At 50.3% G+C, this 20,000-nt stretch overlaps 1 protein-coding gene across 1 annotated transcript in view; it reads right to left on the bottom strand.

Annotated features, from left to right (window-relative positions):
• The window catches only part of LOC310650484 (SCO-spondin-like), a gene marked incomplete at its 5' end in the record, with an annotated part of 163,300 nt that overhangs the window by 83,176 nt on the left and 60,124 nt on the right, over positions 1 to 20,000 (bottom strand). The window contains 9 exons of the mRNA XM_083380033.1: positions 1,384 to 1,548; positions 5,779 to 5,958; positions 7,001 to 7,092; positions 7,680 to 7,805; positions 9,097 to 9,226; positions 9,318 to 9,440; positions 12,341 to 12,520; positions 14,519 to 14,683; positions 18,268 to 18,441. Of these exons, the coding sequence (XP_083236159.1) occupies positions 1,384 to 1,548; positions 5,779 to 5,958; positions 7,001 to 7,092; positions 7,680 to 7,805; positions 9,097 to 9,226; positions 9,318 to 9,440; positions 12,341 to 12,520; positions 14,519 to 14,683; positions 18,268 to 18,441 (1,335 nt within the window). The remainder of the gene's footprint in view (positions 1 to 1,383; positions 1,549 to 5,778; positions 5,959 to 7,000; positions 7,093 to 7,679; positions 7,806 to 9,096; positions 9,227 to 9,317; positions 9,441 to 12,340; positions 12,521 to 14,518; positions 14,684 to 18,267; positions 18,442 to 20,000) is intronic.

Raw genomic sequence — 20,000 nt, 5'->3', positions numbered from 1 at the left:
TCAGGGGGTTGGACTAGATGACCACCGAGGTCCCCTCCAACTCTCTTATTCTGTAAGGGTCTCCTGCTCGGTCAGGGGGTTGGGCTAGATGACCACCGAGGTCCCCTCCAACTCGGTTATCCTGTAAGGGTCTCCTGCTCGGTCAGGGGGTTGGACTAGATGACCACCGAGGTCCCCTCCAACTCGGTTATCCTGTAAGGGTCTCCTGCTCAGGGAGCAGGTTGGACTAGATGACCCCTGAGGTCCCCTCCAACTCGTTCATTCTGTAAGGGTCTACCGCTTGGACAGCGGGTTGGGCTAGATGACCACCGAGGTCCCCTCCAACTTGGTTATCCTATAAGGGTCTCCTGCTCAGGGAGGAGGTTGGACTATATGACCACCGAGGTCCCCTCCAATTCTCTTATTCTGTAACGGTCTCCCGCTCGGTCAGGGGGTTGGGCTAGATGACCACCGAGGTCCCCTCCAACTCGGTTATTCTGTAACGGTCTCCCGCTTGGTCAGGGGGCTGGACTAGATGACCACCGAGGTCCCCTCCAATTCTCTTATTCTGTAACGGTCTCCCGCTCGGTCAGGGGGTTGGGCTAGATGACCACCGAGGTCCCCTCCAACTTGGTTATCCTGTAAGGGTCTCCTGCTCGGTCAGGGGGTTGGACTAGATGACCACCGAGGTCCCCTCCAACTCTCTTATTCTGTAAGGGTCTCCTGCTCGGTCAGGGGGTTGGGCTAGATGACCACCGAGGTCCCCTCCAACTCGGTTATCCTGTAAGGGTCTCCTGCTCGGTCAGGGGGTTGGACTAGATGACCACCGAGGTCCCCTCCAACTCGGTTATCCTGTAAGGGTCTCCTGCTCAGGGAGCAGGTTGGACTAGATGACCCCTGAGGTCCCCTCCAACTCGTTCATTCTGTAAGGGTCTACCGCTTGGACAGCGGGTTGGGCTAGATGACCACCGAGGTCCCCTCCAACTTGGTTATCCTATAAGGGTCTCCTGCTCAGGGAGGAGGTTGGACTAGATGACCACCGAGGTCCCCTCCAACTCGGTTATCCTGTAAGGGTCTCCTGCTCGGTCAGGGGGCTGGACTAGATGACCTCCGAGGGCCCCTCGTCCTGCCTTCGCCGTGGAAGTCGCCAGCTGGGTGACTTGGTGGGCCAATCCCCAGGAGAAGGCTAGGGTGCTAGTCCCGCCTTAGGCCCGAGAACCGGCTGGCGGACCCTGGGGCCGATCCCCAGGAGAGCGTGGATCCTAGTCTGTTGCGTTGTGTTGTTGTGTGTGCGTGTGTGTGTGTTCGCCCCCTTCGGTTCATTCACCAAAACCAAGAAACGGGCGACAGGAAGAGATCCCACGCAATCCCCAAAAATCAATCAATCGATCGATCGATCCATACCTCGGCAGGGCTGGGGGTTGCAATCCCGGGTCTGGATCCGGGGGCCCGAGCATCCGGGACCCCCGTCGGCCGGCTTGGAGCAGCTGCGATGGCGGGTCTGCACCCCGGAGTCGCACGGCGCCGAGCAGGCCGTCCAGGCGGACCACGGGGTCCAGATACCCTCCACTGCAGAGACAAATTGGGGAGGGGGGGGAGGGCAGGCTTCAACCTCGGCCAGGTTTAAGCCAGGTTTTAAGCCGTCTTCCTTCGCCACTGGCGAGGATTTGGGTTCGGGTCCCTCCGGCTTGGGGAAGGGTGGCAGGGGCCCGGGGGAGACGTCAGTCAAAGCTGAGCTTAAGTTAGGAGATGACAATCAAAGCAAAGCCGGCATTAAGCTCCGATCCAAGCTGAGCTTAATTTCTGAGAGGAAAATCAAAGCTAAGCCCATATTAAGCTCCGATCGAAGCTGAGCTTAATTTATGAAAGGAAAATCAAAGGTAAGCTTTAATTAAGCTTCAGTCAAGCTGAGCTTAATTTATGAGAGGAAAATCAAAGCTAAGCCTGCATTAAGCTCCGATCAAAGCTGAGCTTAATTTATGAGGGGAAAATCAAAGCTAAACCTGCATTAAGCTCTGATCAAAGCTGAGTTTAATTTATGAAAGGAAAATCAAACCTAAGCCTGCATGAAGCTTCGATCAAAGCTGAGCTTCATTTATGAGAGGAAAATGAAAACTAAGCCTGCATTAAGCTCCGATCAAAGCTGAGCTTAATTTATCAGAGGAAAATCAAAGCGAAGCCTGCATTAAGCTCCGATCAAAGCTAAGCTTAATTTATGAAAGGAAAATCAAAGCGAAGCCTGCATTAAGCTCCGATCAAAGCTGAGCTTAATTTATGAGAGGAAAATCAAAGCTAAGCCTGAATTAAGCTTCGATCAAGCTGAGCTTAATTTATGAGAGGAAAATCAAAGCTAAGCCCGAATTAAGCTCCGATCAAAGCTGAGCTTAATTTATGAGGGGAAAATCAAAGCTAAGCTTTAATTAAGCTTCAATCAAGCTGAACTTAATTTATGAGAGGAAAATCAAAGCTAAGCCCGAATTAAGCTCTGATCAAAGCTGAGCATTTATGAGAGGAAAATCAAAGTTAAGCTTTAATTAAGCTTCAATTAAGCTGAGCTTAATTTATGAGAGGAAAATCAAAGCTAAGCCTGCATTAAGCTCCGATCAAAGCTGAGTTTAATTTATGAAAGGAAAATCAAACCTAAGCCTGCATGAAGCTTCGATCAAAGCTGAGCTTCATTTATGAGAGGAAAATGAAAACTAAGCCTGCATTAAGCTCCGATCAAAGCTGAGCTTAATTTATCAGAGGAAAATCAAAGCGAAGCCTGCATTAAGCTCCGATCAAAGCTAAGCTTAATTTATGAAAGGAAAATCAAAGCGAAGCCTGCATTAAGCTCCGATCAAAGCTGAGCTTAATTTATGAGAGGAAAATCAAAGCTAAGCCTGAATTAAGCTTCGATCAAGCTGAGCTTAATTTATGAGAGGAAAATCAAAGCTAAGCCCGAATTAAGCTCCGATCAAAGCTGAGCTTAATTTATGAGGGGAAAATCAAAGCTAAGCTTTAATTAAGCTTCAATCAAGCTGAACTTAATTTATGAGAGGAAAATCAAAGCTAAGCCCGAATTAAGCTCTGATCAAAGCTGAGCATTTATGAGAGGAAAATCAAAGTTAAGCTTTAATTAAGCTTCAATTAAGCTGAGCTTAATTTATGAGAGGAAAATCAAAGCTAAGCCTGCATTAAGCTCCGATCAAAGCTGAGCTTAATTTATGAGGGGAAAATCAAAGCTAAGCCTGCATTAAGCTCCCATCCAAGCTGAGCTTAATTTATGAGAGGACAATCAAAGCGAAACCTGCATTAAGCTCCGATCGAAGCTGAGCTTAATTTATGAGGGGGAAAATCAAAGCTAAGCTTTAATTAAGCTTCAATCAAGCTGAGCTTAATTTATGAGGGGAAAATCAAAGCTAAGCTTTAATTAAGCTTCGATCAAGCTGAGCTTCATTTATGAGAGGAAAATCAAAGCTAAGCCCGAATTACACTTCGATCAAGCTCAACTTAATTTATGAGAGGAAAATCAAAGCTAAGTCCGAATTAAGCTCTGATCAAAGCTGAGCATTTATGAGAGGAAAATCAAAGTTAAGCTTTAATTAAGCTTCAGTCAAGCTGAGCTTAATTTATGAGAGGAAAATCAAGGCTAAGCCTGCATTAAGCTCCAATCAAAGCTGAGCTTAATTTATGAGAGGAAAATCAAAGCTAAGCTTTAATTAAGCTTCAATCAAGCTGAGCTTAATTTATGAGAGGAAAATCAAAGCTAAACTTTAATTAAGCTTCAATCAAGCTGAGCTTAATTTATGAGAGGAAAATCAAAGCTAAGCTTCAATTAAGCTTCAATCAAGCTGAGCTTCATTTATGAGAGGAAAAGTTAAGCTTTAGCTCCGATCAAAGCTGAGCTTAATTTATGAGGGGAAAATCAAAGCTAAGCCTGCATTAAGCTCCGATCAAAGCTGAGCTTAATTTATGAGGGGAAAATCAAAGCTAAGCCTGCATTAAGCTCCCATCCAAGCTGAGCTTAATTTATGAGAGGACAATCAAAGCGAAACCTGCATTAAGCTCCGATCGAAGCTGAGCTTAATTTATGAGGGGAAAATCAAAGCTAAGCTTTAATTAAGCTTCGATCAAGCTGAGCTTCATTTATGAGAGGAAAATCAAAGCTAAGCCCGAATTACACTTCGATCAAGCTCAACTTAATTTATGAGAGGAAAATCAAAGCTAAGTCCGAATTAAGCTCTGATCAAAGCTGAGCATTTATGAGAGGAAAATCAAAGTTAAGCTTTAATTAAGCTTCAGTCAAGCTGAGCTTAATTTATGAGAGGAAAATCAAGGCTAAGCCTGCATTAAGCTCCAATCAAAGCTGAGCTTAATTTATGAGAGGAAAATCAAAGCTAAGCTTTAATTAAGCTTCAATCAAGCTGAGCTTAATTTATGAGAGGAAAATCAAAGCTAAACTTTAATTAAGCTTCAATCAAGCTGAGCTTAATTTATGAGAGGAAAATCAAAGCTAAGCTTCAATTAAGCTTCAATCAAGCTGAGCTTCATTTATGAGAGGAAAAGTTAAGCTTTAGCTCCGATCAAAGCTGAGTTTAATTTATGAGAGGAAAATCAAAGCTAAGCCTGCATTAAGCTTTGATCAAAGCTGATCTTAATTTATGAGAGGAAAATCAAAGCTAAGCTTCAATTAAGCTTCAATCAAAGCTGAGCTTAATTTATGAGAGGAAAATCAAAGCTAAGCCTGAATTAATGTTCGATCAAAGCTGAGCTTAATTTATGAAAGGAAAATCAAAGCTAAGCCTGAATTTAGCTTCGATCAGCTGAGCTTAATTTATGAGAGGAAAATCAAAGCTAAGCCCGAATTAAGCTCCGATCAAAGCTGAGTTTAATTTATGAGAGGAAAATCAAAGCTAAGCCTGCATTAAGCTTTGATCAAAGCTGATCTTAATTTATGAGAGGAAAATCAAAGCTAAGCTTCAATTAAGCTTCAATCAAAGCTGAGCTTAATTTATGAGAGGAAAATCAAAGCTAAGCCTGAATTAATGTTCGATCAAATCTGAGCTTAATTTATGAAAGGAAAATCAAAGCTAAGCCTGAATTTAGCTTCGATCAGCTGAGCTTAATTTATGAGAGGAAAATCAAAGCTAAGCCCGAATTAAGCTCCGATCAAAGCTGAGTTTAATTTATGAGAGGAAAATCAAAGCTAAGCCTGCATTAAGCTTTGATCAAAGCTGAGCTTCATTTATGAGAGGAAAATCAAAGCTAAGCTTCAATTAAGCTTCAATCAAAGCTGAGTTTAATTTATGAGAGGAAAATCAAAGCTAAGCCTGAATTAATGTTCGATCAAAGCTGAGCTTAATTTATGAAAGGAAAATCAAAGCTAAGCCTGAATTAAGCTTCGATCAAGCTGGGCTTAATTTATAAGAGGAAAATCAAAGCTAAACCCGAATTAAGCTCCGATCAAAGCTGAGCTTAATTTATGAGACAGAAAATCAAAGCTAAGCCTGAATTAAGCTCCGATCAAAGCTGAGTTTAATTTATGAGCGGAAAATCAAAGTTAAGCTTCAATTAAGCTTCAATCAAGCTGAGCTTAATTTATGAGAGGAAAATCAAAGCCAAGCCTGCATTAAGCTCCTCACTTCGCAAGGGAAATCGGGGCTCATAAGTCGAGGACTATCTACACAGGACCCCGTACGCCAAAAGGAGTTTCCCCCACGGAGCAGAACCGGATCCCGAGAGTGTTGATTGGGAGAATCTGGGTGCACCGGGGGCAAATTCTGCCCTCCCACCCTTGGCATCCCTTCAGCTACTCACCTGGGCACAGAGGAGTGTCACAATCCTCTTCCTGCACGCTTTCTCCGTCGCACCCTATGGCCTGTGCGGTACCGTTGCAATGCCGGAATCGTTTCCGCGTGCCGACCAGATCCGGGGCGTAAAAGCAGGTCTTGGAGCAGGGGGACCAGGGGGTCCAATCGGTCCAGAGCAAAGCCATTTCTGCAGGGGACAGGAGAGAGAGAGGGGAGGGGGAGTCACTGGCTGGGTGGGTTCCGGGACGAAAACCGAAGAACTTCATGGTCAGAAAAAGAGATCGGACACCCGTGTTGTCTGAAACGGTATAGCGCCACAATTCCCAGCGAGCGTGGAGAGAGGATGCGAGCCGCAGGTATCGCTTCGTGAGACCATAGCGCCTGCACCTCCCAGTGTGCTGGCCTTCGTAAGTCCCCTCCGCACCGCTCCTTCGTCCGCTCCTGCGCTCGTCCACACCGCTCCTGCGCCTGCCAAAAGTCCCACTTGTAGTGTCTAACGGTGAGGCTTTTCCACCGTCGCCCCCCTCTCCGGTTTGACCGATGTCATCCGCAGCCATCCTGGAACTCGGCGTGGTTGAACTTCGCCGTTTGCGTTGTCTGCACCTCAGAGACATTTAGCTATGCACTTTGGGATGAACACACACACACCCCACTCCGAATGGTGCGGGAGAAAGAATGAATCTCCAGGAAACATCGCAAAGGGCAGGAACCGTTTGCGCTTCAGTTTGCGATGCCGACCACACAGGACTCGTTCCCCTGACGGCCTTCTGCAGGGCAGAAAAAGATCCTGCCACCAAGAAGGCTCCACACACCTCTGCACTGCTCAGGTGACCCCGAGGACACAGGTAAACCTCCAAGTTCCCTCAACGACTCTCGAAAAGAGAGGCGTTGAGGCCACTCGGAGGCTTATCTATGTCCTCATGGGACTTTCTTATTATTCCTTGAAGACATTTCGCTTCTGATCCAAGAAGCTTCTTCAGCTCTGACTGGAGTGGAAGGATTTCTATTTCTCGTAGACAGCTGGTCATTTGCATTTTTTAGAGAGGAGTTGAGGCCACTTGGAGGTTGATCTGTATCCTCGTGGGACTTTCTTATTATTCTTTGAAGAAGTTTCGCTTCTCATCCATTATGAGCCCTGGCATAAATGCTGTATTCTGCTACGCCGTCTGAAATAAATAGAGGGGTCCGCCCTGCAGAAAAGTGACAACAGGCATTACTGCTGCTCTTACCTGTTGCGCAGGTTGTGTGACACTCGCGCACCTCCTGGGCGTCTCCTTGGCACGGGGTGCCCCCGTTGGCTGCCGCTGGGTTGGAGGGAGACCTGTAGAGAAAGAGGACGCTATTAAGGGACTTTTGGTTTTCAATCCATTTTGGGGGCATGGTAAGTGTGTATAGCTAGTCCTCCACGTACGACCATAGCGGAGCCCTGCCCATCACGGTCGTCAGTCATGATAGTTGCGACCAGGGTCACCCACACGACCAGCTGGTTTTCCCAACCTGTTTGTGGCACGTGTCGAGTGACTGCTTGCAGCCGTAAAGTGACGCCGGGGTTAAGAAAATGCTGCAGTCACTAAGGGAACCAGCGGTATGACGCGGTCCCCAGTTTTGCTAAAAAGTGGAAATAAATGCTGGGGTTATTTTTTTTTTTAACAGAACGACTGAACTGTGGTAAAAGACAGTCGCATGACTGCAGGACGCTACAAACATGGACTAAATGAGCTGTTGTTGAGGACTACCAACAAACAAACAAAGAAACAAACACACTCCTCCTCCTGGGCAGCACAACCGACACCCAATTCTGCAACCGACTTCCACTGGATCCCGAGGGGGTCCCGCTCGAGATAGTGTCTCAGCCTCGCCGAGGACTCCCGGGTGAACCGGTAGCGAGCAGGATGCTCCGTCTCTTACCGGAACCTTTGCTGCATCCCAACTCCGCAACTCCGGCTGCAGGGGGTCCACGGAGACCAAGCTGACCAGCCGCACTTCACCGGACAGGCCACTGAGTCACAGGTCACCGTGCCATCCAGACAAACGCTGCGTGAAGACAAAACGGAGCTTAAGCATCCCCCTGCTGGCCGATGCTCGGCTCGGCTTGCTTCTGCTTCGAGGCCCCAGAGAAATGGTTGGGGTGTGTGGGAAGAATCATAAATGTATATAATTGTGTTAAAAGTGATTGTATAGGGCAGGGGGTCCCCAACCTGTGGTCAGCGGCCCGGTACCGGGCTGTGACGTGTTGGCCACCGGGCCGCAGGAATAACTAGCGAGCTCCCCCCACTTGCGGTAGCGCTGCTGCGTGGCTGCTAGCTGCCCCGTTTGTGCATGTGCAGGTGCGCTAGCACCTCCACCAGCATCATATGGGTGCCAGCGCCCTGGTTGCACGGGTGTGCAGGTGCCAGAGGCCCGTTTGTGCATGCCCGTGGGTGCCAGCAGCCCAGTTGGACATGCACGCAGCCATCTGCGCCACCGATGTGTGTGCACCCATTTGGGCACGTGCACGTGGGCTACGTGCGCACGCATTGCCCTGCTCCTCCCTTTCCATCCGGGCCGTATTTTAACTACTCCAGGTCTCCGACGAAGTTATTAATTAACGGCTTCCAAAATCCTTTCAACTTAACAGCAAGCAATGAAACACTTACTTCAAAATGGAAACATACACAAGCAAATGCACAAAACTCAGTACCATGTCACAAAACTCAGTACCATGTCAGCATCGCGATAATGCCCCACGGTTCCAACGGAGAAACTTGATTTAATCAACCCCTTCTCACAACATGTACACGCTCCCACGGTAAGGACAGGCTCCGTTATAAAAACTCCGTTATTTATTGGGGGAATAAATTAATCTCCTCTCCTCCGAGCTGCTCGATTTCTTCTCGCGCGACCCCAGCTTGAGTCGGGACTCAAAATTATTCCTCCGGTAGGGGGGGCCGCAGCATGTGGCTGTGATTTGGGGGGGCTCCTGTGGCCCCCATCGGAAGAATCATTTGGAGTTCCCACTCCCGCCGGGGTTGCGGAAGAAGAAATAAAAACGACACCGAGACAGTGGTGAAGAGACGAGATTTGCCCATGGGGGCAGCTACAGAGAAAATGGGGACCAGAGATATACTTTTATAACGGAGCCTGTCCTTGGGAAATCCCAAAATTGGAGTGTCTGAACCTTGTCCGGTCCCATGCAGGGATCTTTCTCACCATCTCCAGGTGGGAACCCCCCCCAACAGCCTCCAAGAACCCCCCATCTTCTGGGCACATGGGTTCACCGCTTCCTAAACAGCTGCCGCAGGGGAAGGGATGGGGTCTGCCCACGCCGGGGATCCATCCCGCTCACCACTGGCTGCAGTTGTCTCTCAGGAATATCTCTCCTGGCCGGCGGTGGTCCTGGTCGAAGAAGCAGTGGCACTGGCTGATGTTCACACAGCCTCCCTCTTGAAGGAAGAGACCCGGAGGGCAACGACAACCTGCAAAGACGCACAGCGACGGAGGGACGTTACGTACCTGCGAAGGAGGGGTGCAAAGATGCCTACCCTTCGCCAAAGACTCAAGGCTCACCCTCTACGCAGCTGCTCTGGCAGGTCCTCTGGACATTCAGCTGGCGGCAGGTCTGCGGGCACGGGTCCACCAGGCCGCGGGCACAGTGCTCGGCTTGTACGAAGACCATGTCCGGTCCGCAGTCTGTGGAGAAAGACGAGGGCTGAAAAGGGGCAGAACTAACCGAACTGAGCGAGGCAGAAGGGACCGTGGAGATCTTCTCATCCAGCTCCCTGCTCAAGGAGGAGACTCTACACCAGGGGCGTCAAACTGCCGGCCCGCGGGCCGGAGGCGTCACAACAAAACCGCGCCCACCCTATTGCCGGCAATGGGGAAAAAGCTCCGATACGTCGCGCGGCGTCGCGTGACGGCGCAAGTTTGACATGTCTGCTCTACACCATTCCAGACAAATGGCTGTCCAGTCTTTTCTTCAAAACCTCCAGTGACGGAGCACCTACAACTTCTGGTGGCAAGTTGTTCCACGGGTTAATTGTCTCCGCTGTTAGGAAGTTTCTCTTTCATTCCAGGATGCTCCGGTCTTTGATTAGATCAGGCCCGTGAACCCTCCCTTTTTCCGATTAGGCAAAAACAGGAAGAGCCCATTTCGCTGGCTTTTTAAAATTCAACCGCCCTAAACTGCTCGCGTTTCCTCTCTGGAAAGACCGGTTGCAGGAGCATCCGTGGAGATAGGGCAAAAAAAAAGGTCAATATGGTGGCCGGGGAGGTGCCGTCGAAGCTCCGCCCATCTTGCACAGGCAAAGCTTTGAGCACGTACGCCATCTTGACTTTTTTTGATCGTACCCTTACTGCGTGAACACCCCTGGGAGGACGGGAAGGGAATGGCGTGTGAACACCCCAAAGGACCACGTTTCCTTTAATTTGGGAGCCTCCCAATTGATTAATGTAATAAACAATAAATAATAATAATAATAATAATAATAATAATAATAATAATAATAATAATAATAATAGTTGTTGTTGTTGTTGTTGTTGTTATTATTATTATTATTATTATTATTATTATTATTATTATTATTATTATTATTATTATTATTACTATTATTATTATTATTATTATTATTATTTGGGAGAGGTCAGACCGAGATAACTAAGAGCTCCTTCAGCCAACTTCAGCCGTGAGGTTCGGCTTCGAACAATCGACGCCGGCAGATTGTGTCAAGACTCCAGGTATTGCAAGGGAAAAATTGCAGTATCGAGTACCGTGGAAAGTACTAGAAGGTTAGCGGACGCCGAGTGGTCGGCAGTGGGGTTAGTTAAGAAATTTCGCATTCGGTATCCTCAGTGGCCCCATTAAGGAAGGTAGCGGTAATTGAGTTGTAAGCAGTGCTTTTTTTGTGAAAGAAAAAGGTGCCGGAACTCACACATGTCATACAACCCGCCTTGCCTACCCTTCAAGGTTCCATCCAAAAAAGGTGCCGGAACTCCGTTCTGAGCGTTCTATGAGAAAAAAAGCCCTGGTTGTAAGTAATAATGTGTGTGTGTGTGTGTGTGTGTGTGTGTGTGTGTGTGTGTGTGTGTTTATTGTTGTTCCAGGTCTGCCTTTCTTCGGGGGGGGGCGGATGTCAAGACCGAGTTGCCTTTTCACCCAGATTTTTCTCTCGCTCGCTCACACCTTGACAAAGGGAGTGCAGTAAAGCAAATTAGAGATTCAAATTGTGCACATATAAAGAGGATATATAATGCTTTAATTGAATTGGATTCGGAAACGGAACTGGTTAAAGACTGCATGATAAAGTGGTCACAAAATATTCAGGAACCAATTTCGTTGGGCACCTGGGAGATAATTTGGGTCAGAAATGTTAAATTTACCCAGGCTCAAAATTTAAGAGAAAATTTTTATAAAATGTTTTATAGATGGCATTTGGATCCCAAGAAGCTGTCCAACATGTATCCTAATCTACAGTCTAAATGTTGGAGGTGTGGTAGTTTAGAAGCTACCTATTTTCACATGTGGTGGACTTGTAGAAATATAAAAGCTTTTTGGATTAAAATTTGGTGGAACATTCAAAAGATTTTTAAGAGAAAGGTAAAGTTTTCCCCGCAATTGTTTTTATTGGGCATTGTTGTAGATTGTGATGTTAAAGAAACTAACTTGATGTTGAACATGATAACGGCAGCACGGTTACTGGTGGGACAATATTGGAAGAAGGATAGTTTGCCCACTGTAGAAGAATGGGTGTTTAAAGTTTCGAATCTTGCAGAAATGTCTAAGATTTCTGCTTATCTGAAGGATCATTCACAGGAAAGATATATTTCAGTTTGGAGGAGATGGATAGATTATATTCAAAACAAAGATGGGACTAAAAAGTATCATTTAGCTTATGAGTAGATTTTAGTGGGATATTATTATTGGTACGTTGTTTGTAGTTATGTTAAAAGGGAGTTAAAGCGCATTATGAATTTGGTTAATTGTATATTATGCATAATTTTTATTTAGAATATGATTATTGTAACTATAATCCTGTATTTAGCTCTGGGAAGTAGGGGGGGGGGAAGTGGGTGGGTTTGGGGTGGGAGGGATTTGGGGATATATTGTAAAATTTTGTTTTTGTAAAACTCTTTAATAAAAAAAAAAGGGAGTGCAAAGATGGGGAGGGACGTTGCCTAGGCAACCGAGAGTCAAGGCCATCGATGGAGAAGTGGACGGTTTCCATCACAGGAAGAAGCATTACTATTGGACAACGGGAGCACCCGGTGGGCGGGAGCGAGGAAATCGATTGTTTCATTAACTAAGCGTTCGAGTGGGAGAACCAGAGCTGGTTTTGCTCCTGTGCCAATGTAAACTTTCAGTAAAATATTATATTCTCGGCAAAATCAGGTCCCCGAAGTTTCTTTTTCTGGAAATGCCGACGGGACACTTGGCAGATTAGTATTTGCTGCTCTCTGGGCACGTGCAGAGTGCTTCTTCCAGGGAAGGGGTGGGGTGGGGGTTCCTGGATCCCGATTTAAGCCTCTACCCTCGGTTTCTCCCCCTGCTCCATCCCCGCCCCTCCCTCTCAGCCCCAGTGAGCGCCCTTCCTCACCCCGGGCGTCTCCGCAGGGCTGTTGGTTGCACGTTTCCATCTGCACAGCATCTCCGGGACATAGCTGCCCGCCATTCTTGGGTGGGGGGTCTTCGCAGGTCCTGGTACGGCTCCTCACGCCCCCCCGGCACTCGGCGTCACAGTCTGACCATTCGCCCCAGGAGGCCCAGCCTCCGTTCACTGTGGCAGGGAAAAGCAGGCGGGAGTAGCACCGGGGAAGCCAGTGGAAGAAATGGCGGTTGCATGCCCGGTATACGGCTAGCCCTCGAAGTTATGACAAGTGAGCCCAACGTGTACGTTGCGAAGGGAAGCCGTGGTTAAGGGAGCATTGCCCCCCCGGTACGACTTTTCTGGCCACCGTTGCTAAGCGGATCACTGCATTCATTAAATGAAGAACGGGGTCGTTAAGGGGATCTGGATTCCCCGTGGTCGCAAAAGGGGACCGTGTGATTCCAGGAAATATGAGCCACTTGTCAAGCGTCTGAATTTTGATCACGCAGCCGGTCGCAAGTGTGAAAAATGGCCCTAAGTCTCTTTTTTTTTCAGTGCCGTCGTAACTTTGGACGGTCACTAAACGAACAGTTTTAAGTTGTGGACAACCTGAACCAGCTGGGGGAAACGGCCGCCAGCTTCCTCCTGGGTTGGATTCACTTCCAATCAGCTTCCTTTGATGGTATCCCCCAAATCTCCCAGGGAATGATAATACTTGAATGGAAAGGGCACCACAAGGAGATACCTTATAGGCTGGAAACGCCCTTAGGAAACCCAGCACAGTTTTCCCGCCTGATCTCCCTACGGGGAAGCCGCATTCTGCCTCTGCCTCTCGCATCTGACTGTCCCTTTCTTCCCAAACCGTTTGCAAAGGAGTCCCTGAACCCAGCGACTCGACTTACGACCCACTGTTGGGAAGGGAGATTCCGTCGCTAAGCGAGGCGGTTGTTCTCAATTTTCCAAATCGGTTTGGGCCCGGGTTTTTCAAGGAATTACCGCCCTTCTGAAAGGGAATCGGGCTCGATCCCTTTTTTTCCCCCACACGGCCCTCGTAACGTCAGTGGCTGGCTAAAGAAACGGTCGTACGTCGAGGACCACCGGGTGGAAGCCATCAGTGTGCAGAGCGGCATTCCAGCCGCAAAGCTCCGAGTTCCCAGCTGTTGGGTAGGCACCGATAGAGTCCTCGACGTACGACGGTTCATTTAGTGACCGGCACAGAAAAAAGTGACCTATGACCGTTTTCACACTTATGACCGTTGCAGCATCCCCGTGGTCACGTGATCATAATTTGGATGTTTGACAACTGACTCGTACTTACGACGCTTAGCAACTGACTTGTATTTACGACTGTTGCAGCGTCCGGGTTAATGTGATTAAAATTCAGATGCTCGTAACTGACTCGTATTTATGACAGTCACAGCGTCCCAGGGTCACGTGATCGAAATTTAGATGCTTGGCAACCGACTCGTACTTATGACGGTTGCAGTGTCCCAGGTTCAGGTGCTCAAAACCCAGACGCCTGGCAACTGACTCGTATTTACGACGGTCACAATGTCCCGGGGGTCACGTGATCAAAACCCAGTCACCGGGCAATCGACTCATATTTATGACGGTCGCAGCATCCCGGGTCACATGATCAAAATTCAGAGGCTTGGCCACCGACTCATACTTATGACGTTCGCAGCGTCCCGGGTTCAGGTGCTCAAAACCCAGACGCCTGGCCACCGACTCGTATTTACAACGGTGGCAGCGTCCAGGATAAGAGGATTAAAATTCAGACGTTTGGCAACCGACTCGTACTTACGACGGTGGCAGCATCCTGGAGGCGGGGGGGGGAATGGAGTCGTGGCAACAGAGGTCGTCAGAGGGGGCAAAACCCATTGGACAACCGTCCTGTTTAGCCACAGAAATTTGAGGCTCAGCTGTGGCCGTAAGCCGAGGACCGCCTATATATTCAGCTTGGCCGAAAGTAGTAAAAGATTCAGTAATCTTCAGTATTTCACCAGGTTCCAGCAAAGTGGCTTAAAATATTAGCTTGGATATAATTTTTTTCCCATCGAGGGCTCAGGTGGAGTCCAGGTTTTTGGAAAGTCTAGGAATGGGGAAGGGAGAGCGCGGGGGGGGGGAAGGAAGAAGGATTTGGGGTCAACTCGCAACTGGTGCCGGGGCAGGAAGGCCGAGAAGTACCTGGACAGGCCCGGAGGAAGCAAGACCGGCTGTCAAACTCGTCCCGGTCGCAACGTCCACCCGGGAGAGCGTTGCGGAGTAGGTCGCGCCTCCGGAAAGTGACGCCCAGCCCGCAAGATCGGCTGCATTCGCTCCAGGGGCTCCAGGGAGACAGGATGCAGTCCACTGGGGGAGGAAGAAGAGGAGGAGGAGGAGGAGGAGGAGGAGGAGGAGGAGGAGGAGAAGGCGAAGAGGAGGAGCAGGAGGAGAAAAGGGAGGAAAGGAGAGGAGGAGGAAGAGGAGGAGCGGGAGGAGGAGAAGGAAGAAGAAGGGGAGGAGGAGAAGAAGAGGAAGAGGAAGATGAGGAAGTGGAGGAGGAGGAGGAAGAAGAAGGGGGGAGGAGAAAGAAGAAGGGGAAGAAGAGGAGGAGGAGGAGGAAGGAGGCGAAGAGGAGGAGCAGGAGGAGAAAAGGGAGGAAGGAGGAGAGGAGGAGGAAGAGGAGGAGCGGGAGGAGGAGAAGGAAGAAGAAGGGGAGGAGGAGAAGAAGAGGAAGAGGAAGAAGAGGAAGTGGAGGAGGAGGAGGAAGAAGAAGGGGGAGGAGAAAGAAGAAGGGGAAGAAGAGGAGGAGGAGGAAGGAGGCGAGGAGAAGGAGCAGGAGGAGAAAAGGGAGGAAGGAGGAGAGGAGGAGGAAGAGGAGGAGCGCGAGGAGGAGAAGGAAGAAGAAGGGGAGGAGGAGAAGAAGAGGAAGAGGAAGAAGAGGAAGTGGAGGTGGAGGAGAAAGAAGAAGGGGAAGAGGAGGAGGAGGAGGAGGAAGGAGGCGAAGAGAAGGAGCAGGAGGAGAAAGAAAGAGAGGAGGAGCAGGAGGAGAAAAGGGAGGAAAGGAGAGGAGGAGGAAGAGGAGGAGCGGGAGGAGGAGAAGGAAGAAGAAGGGGAGGAGGAGAGGAAGAGGAAGAGGAAGAAGAGGGGGAGGAGGAGGAGGAAGAAGAAGGGGAAGAGGAGGAGGAGGAGGAAGGAGGTGAAGAGAAGGAGCAGGAGGAGAAAGAAGGAGAGGAGGAGCAGGAGGAGAAAAGGGAGGAAGGAGGAGAGGAGGAGGAAGAGGAGGAGGAGCGGGAGGAGAAGGAAGAAGAAGGGGAGGAGGAGAGGAAGAGGAAGAGGAAGAAGAGGAAGGGGAGGAGGAGGAAGAAGAAGAAGGGGAAGAGGAGGAGGAGGAGGAGGAAGGAGGTGAAGAGAAGGAGCAGGAGGAGAAAGAAGGAGAGGAGGAGCAGGAGGAGAATAGGGAGGAAAGAGGAGAGGAGGAGGAAGAAGAGGAGGAGCGGGAGGAGGAGAAGGAAGAAGAAGGGAAGAGGAGAGGAAGAGGAAGAAGAAGAAGAGGAAGGGGAGGAGGAGAAGAAGAAGGGGAAGAGGAGGAGGAGGAGGAGGAAGGAGGTGAAGAGAAGGAGCAGGAGGAGAAAGAAGGAGAGGAGGAGCAGGAGGATAAAAGGGAGGAAGGAGGAGAGGAGGAGGAAGAGGAAGAGCGGGAGAAGGAGAAGGAAGAAGAAGGGGAGGAGGAGGAGAAGAGGAGGAAGAGGAAGAAGAGGAAGTGGAGGAGGAGGAGGAAGAAGAAGGGGAAGAGGAGGAGGAGGAGGAGGAGAAGAGGAGGAAGAGGAAGAAGAGGAAGTGGAGGAGGAGAAGGAAGAAGAAGGGGAGGAGGAGAAGAAGAGGAAGAGGAAGAAGAGGAAGTGGAGGAGGAGGAGGAAGAAGAAGGGGAGGAGGAGAAAGAAGGGGAAGAGGAGGAGGAGGAGAAAAGGGAGGAAGGAGGAGAGGAGGAGGAAGAGGAGGAGCGGGAGAAGGAGAAAGAAGAAGAAGGGGAGGAGGAGGAGAAGAGGAGGAAGAATAAGAAGAGGAAGTGGAGGAGGAGGAAGAAGAAGGGGAAGAGGAGGAGGAGGAGGAAGGAGGCGAAGAGAAGGAGCAGGAGGAGAAAGAAGGAGAGGAGGAGCAGGAGGAGAAAAGGGAGGAAGGAGGAGAGGAGGAGGAAGAGGAGGAGTGGGAGAAGGAGAAGGAAGAAGAAGGGGAGGAGGAGAAGAAGAAGAGGAAGAAGAGGAGGAGGAGGACAAGGAAGAAGAATGGGAGGAGGAGAAAGAAGAAAGGGAAGAGGAGGAGGAGGAGGAGGAGGAAGGAGGCGAAGAGGAGGAGCAGGAGGAGAAAGAAGGAGAGGAAGAAGGGAGGAAGGGAGGAAGGAGGAGAGGAGGAGGAAGAAGAGGAGGGGAGGAGGAGAAGGGAGAAGAAGGGGAGGAGGAGAAGAAGAGGAAAAGAGGAAGAAGAGGAAGTGGAAGAGGAAGAGGAAGGAAGGGAAGAGGAGGAGGACAAGGAAGAAGAAGGGGAGGAGGAGAAAGAAGAAGGGGAAGAGGAGCAGGAGGAGAAAAGGGAGGAAGGAGGAGAGGAGGAGGAAGAAGAGGAGCGGGAGGAGGAGAAGGAAGAAGGGGAGGAGGAGGAGAAGAAGAGGAAGAGGAGGAAGTGGAGGAGGAGGAGGAAGAAAGGGAAGAGGAGAAGAGAAGGAGGAAGAGGAAGAAGAGGAAGTGGAGGAGGTGGAGGAAGAAGGAAAAAGAGGAGGAGGAAGAGGAAGGAGGAGGAGGAGGAAGGAGGCGAAGAGAAGGAGCAGGAGGAGAAAGAAGGTGAGGAGGAGCAGGAGGAGAAAAGGGTGGAAGGAGGAGAGGAGGAGGAAGAAGAGGAGGAGCGGGAGGAGGAGAAGGGAGAAGAAGGGGAGGAGGAGAAGAAGAGGAAAAGAGGAAGAAGAGGAAGTGGAAGAGGAAGAGGAAGGAAGGGAAGAGGAGGAGGACAAGGAAGAAGAAGGGGAGGAGGAGAAAGAAGAAGGGGAAGAGGAGCAGGAGGAGAAAAGGGAGGAAGGAGGAGAGGAGGAGGAAGAAGAGGAGCGGGAGGAGGAGAAGGAAGAAGGGAGGAGGAGGAGGAGAAGAAGAGGAAGAGGAGGAAGTGGAGGAGGAGGAGGAAGAAAGGGAAGAGGAGAAGAGAAGGAGGAAGAGGAAGAAGAGGAAGTGGAGGAGGTGGAGGAAGAAGGAAAAAGAGGAGGAGGAAGAGGAAGGAGGAGGAGGAGGAAGGAGGCGAAGAGAAGGAGCAGGAGGAGAAAGAAGGTGAGGAGGAGCAGGAGGAGAAAAGGGTGGAAGGAGGAGAGGAGGAGGAAGAAGAGGAGGAGCGGGAGGAGGAGAAGGAAGAAGAAGGGAGGAGGAGGAGAAGAAGAGGAAGAGGAAGGAAGTGGAGGAGAGGAGGAAGAAAGGGAAGAGGAGGACGACGACAAGGAGGAAGAAGGGGAGGAGGAACAGGAGGAGAAAAAGGAGGAGGAAGAAGAAGAGAAGGAGGAAGAGGAAGAAGAGGAAGTGGAGGAGGAGGAGGAAGAGGAAGAAGAGGAGGAGGAGGAGATAGAAGAAGGGGAAGACAAGGAGGAGGACGAGGAAAAGAAGAAGGGGAGGAGCAGGAGGAGCAGGAGGAGAAAGGAGGAGAGAAAGAGTCGGGAAGGAGGAGGCGAAGGAGGAGGAGAGTAGCAGCAGGAGGAGGAAGAGAAGATACCGGAGAAGGAGAAAGAAGAAGAGGGGGACGAGGAGCAAGCCGGAGGAGCGGGAGCAGGAGGAGGAAGAGGAGGAAGAGGAGCAGGGAGGAGGAGGCGGATAAAATGTAGAGAGCGAGACCAGGGCGGATGCTTCCCCATCTCCCGCGGGAAAGGAGGCCCACCGGAGGCCCGGGAGCGGTGCCTCCCTCTCCTCTCCCGCTCCCCCGCCTACCGCAGTTGGCTTCATCCGAGCCGTCCTCGCAGTCCTGGCGCAGGTCGCAGCGGCGCTCTAGGCTCAGGCACTCCCCGCCGCTGTGGCAGGAGAACTGCTTGGAGGAGCAGGCGCTGGGGGGTCCCGCCGGGATCGGGGGCGCCACGGTGGGGGTGGTGGGGGCCATGGGGCCGCCTGCCGAAAAGGAGCAGAGGGGTCAGGGAGATGGAGCCGGAGCCCTGGCCTGTTTCGACCGCGCTTTAACCACGGTTTGCCCACCCACCGAAGGCCACTTTGGCCTCCGCGGAGCGGGTGACTTGGGTCACCGGGTGGTAGAATGGCCGAAGGCTGTTGGCGCACGAGGTGACCCGTTCTGCTGCTCGTTCTCCTCCTCCATCTTCTCCTCCTCCTCTTCCTTCTCCTTCTGCTGCTCCTCATCTCTTGCCTCCTTCTCGTTGTCTTCCTTCTCCTGTCCTTCTCCTCCTCCCCTTCTTCCTCCTTGTCTTCCTCCACTTCCCCATCTTCTTCCTCCTCCTCTTTTTCCACCACCTCCTCCTCCTCTTCCTCCTCCTTTGGCTTCTCCTCTTGCCTCCTCGTTGTCTTCCTTCTCCTGTCCTCCTCCTCCTCCCCTTCTTCCTCCTTGTCTTCCTCCACTTCCCCATCTTCTTCCTCCTACTCTTTTTCCACCACCTCCTCCTCCTCTTCTTCCTCCTTCTCCTCCTCGTCTATTGTCTCCTCATTATCCTCCTCTTCCTCCTCCTTTTGCTTCTCCTCATCTCTTGCCTCCTTCTCGTTGTCTTCCTTCTCCTGTCCTCCTCCTCCTCCCCTTCTTCCTCCTTGTCTTCCTCCACTTCCCCATCTTCTTCCTCCTACTCTTTTTCCACCACCTCCTCCTCTCCCTCCTCCTTCTCCTCGTCTATTGTCTCCTCATTATCCTCCTCCTCTTCCTCCTCCTTTTGCTTCTCCTCATCTCTTGCCTCCTTCTCGTTGTCTTCCTTCTGTCCTCCTCCTCCTCCCCTTCTTCCTCCTTGTCTTCCTCCACTTCCCCATCTTCTTCCTCCTACTCTTTTTCCACCACCTCCTCCTCTCCCTCCTCCTTCTCCTCGTCTATTGTCTCCTCATTATCCTCCTCTTCCTCCTCCTTTTGCTTCTCCTCATCTCTTGCCTCCCTCGTTGTCTTCCTTCTCCTGTCCTCCTCCTCCTCCCCTTCTTCCTCCTTGTCTTCCTCCACTTCCCCATCTTCTTCCTCCTCGTCTTTTTCCACCACCTCCTCCTCCTCTTCTTCCTCCTCCTCCTCCTCGTCTATTGTCTCCTCATTATCCTCCTCTTCCTCCTCCTTTTGCTTCTCCTCATCTCTTGCCTCCTTCTCGTTGTCTTCCTTCTGTCCTCCTCCTCCTCCCCTTCTTCCTCCTTGTCTTCCTCCACTTCCCCATCTTCTTCCTCCTCCTCTTTTTCCACCACCTCCTCCTCTTCCTCCTCCTTCTCGTCTATTGTCTCCTCATTATCCTCCTCCTCTTCCTCCTCCTTTTGCTTCTCCTCATCTCTTGCCTCCTTCTCGTTGTCTTCCTTCTGTCCTCCTCCTCCTCCCCTTCTTCCTCCTTGTCTTCCTCCACTTCCCCATCTTTTTCCTCCTCCTCTTTTTCCACCACCTCCTCCTCTTCCTCCTCCTTCTCGTCTATTGTCTCATTATCCTCCTCCTCTTCCTCCTCCTTTTGCTTCTCCTCATCTCTTGCCTCCTTCTCATTGTCTTCCTT

Source organism: Vipera ursinii (assembly GCF_947247035.1).
Source record: "Vipera ursinii genome assembly, contig: SUPER_Z_unloc_1, whole genome shotgun sequence".
Taxonomy (NCBI): domain Eukaryota; kingdom Metazoa; phylum Chordata; class Lepidosauria; order Squamata; family Viperidae; genus Vipera; species Vipera ursinii.
This window is presented reverse-complemented; position numbering and strand designations above follow the sequence as displayed.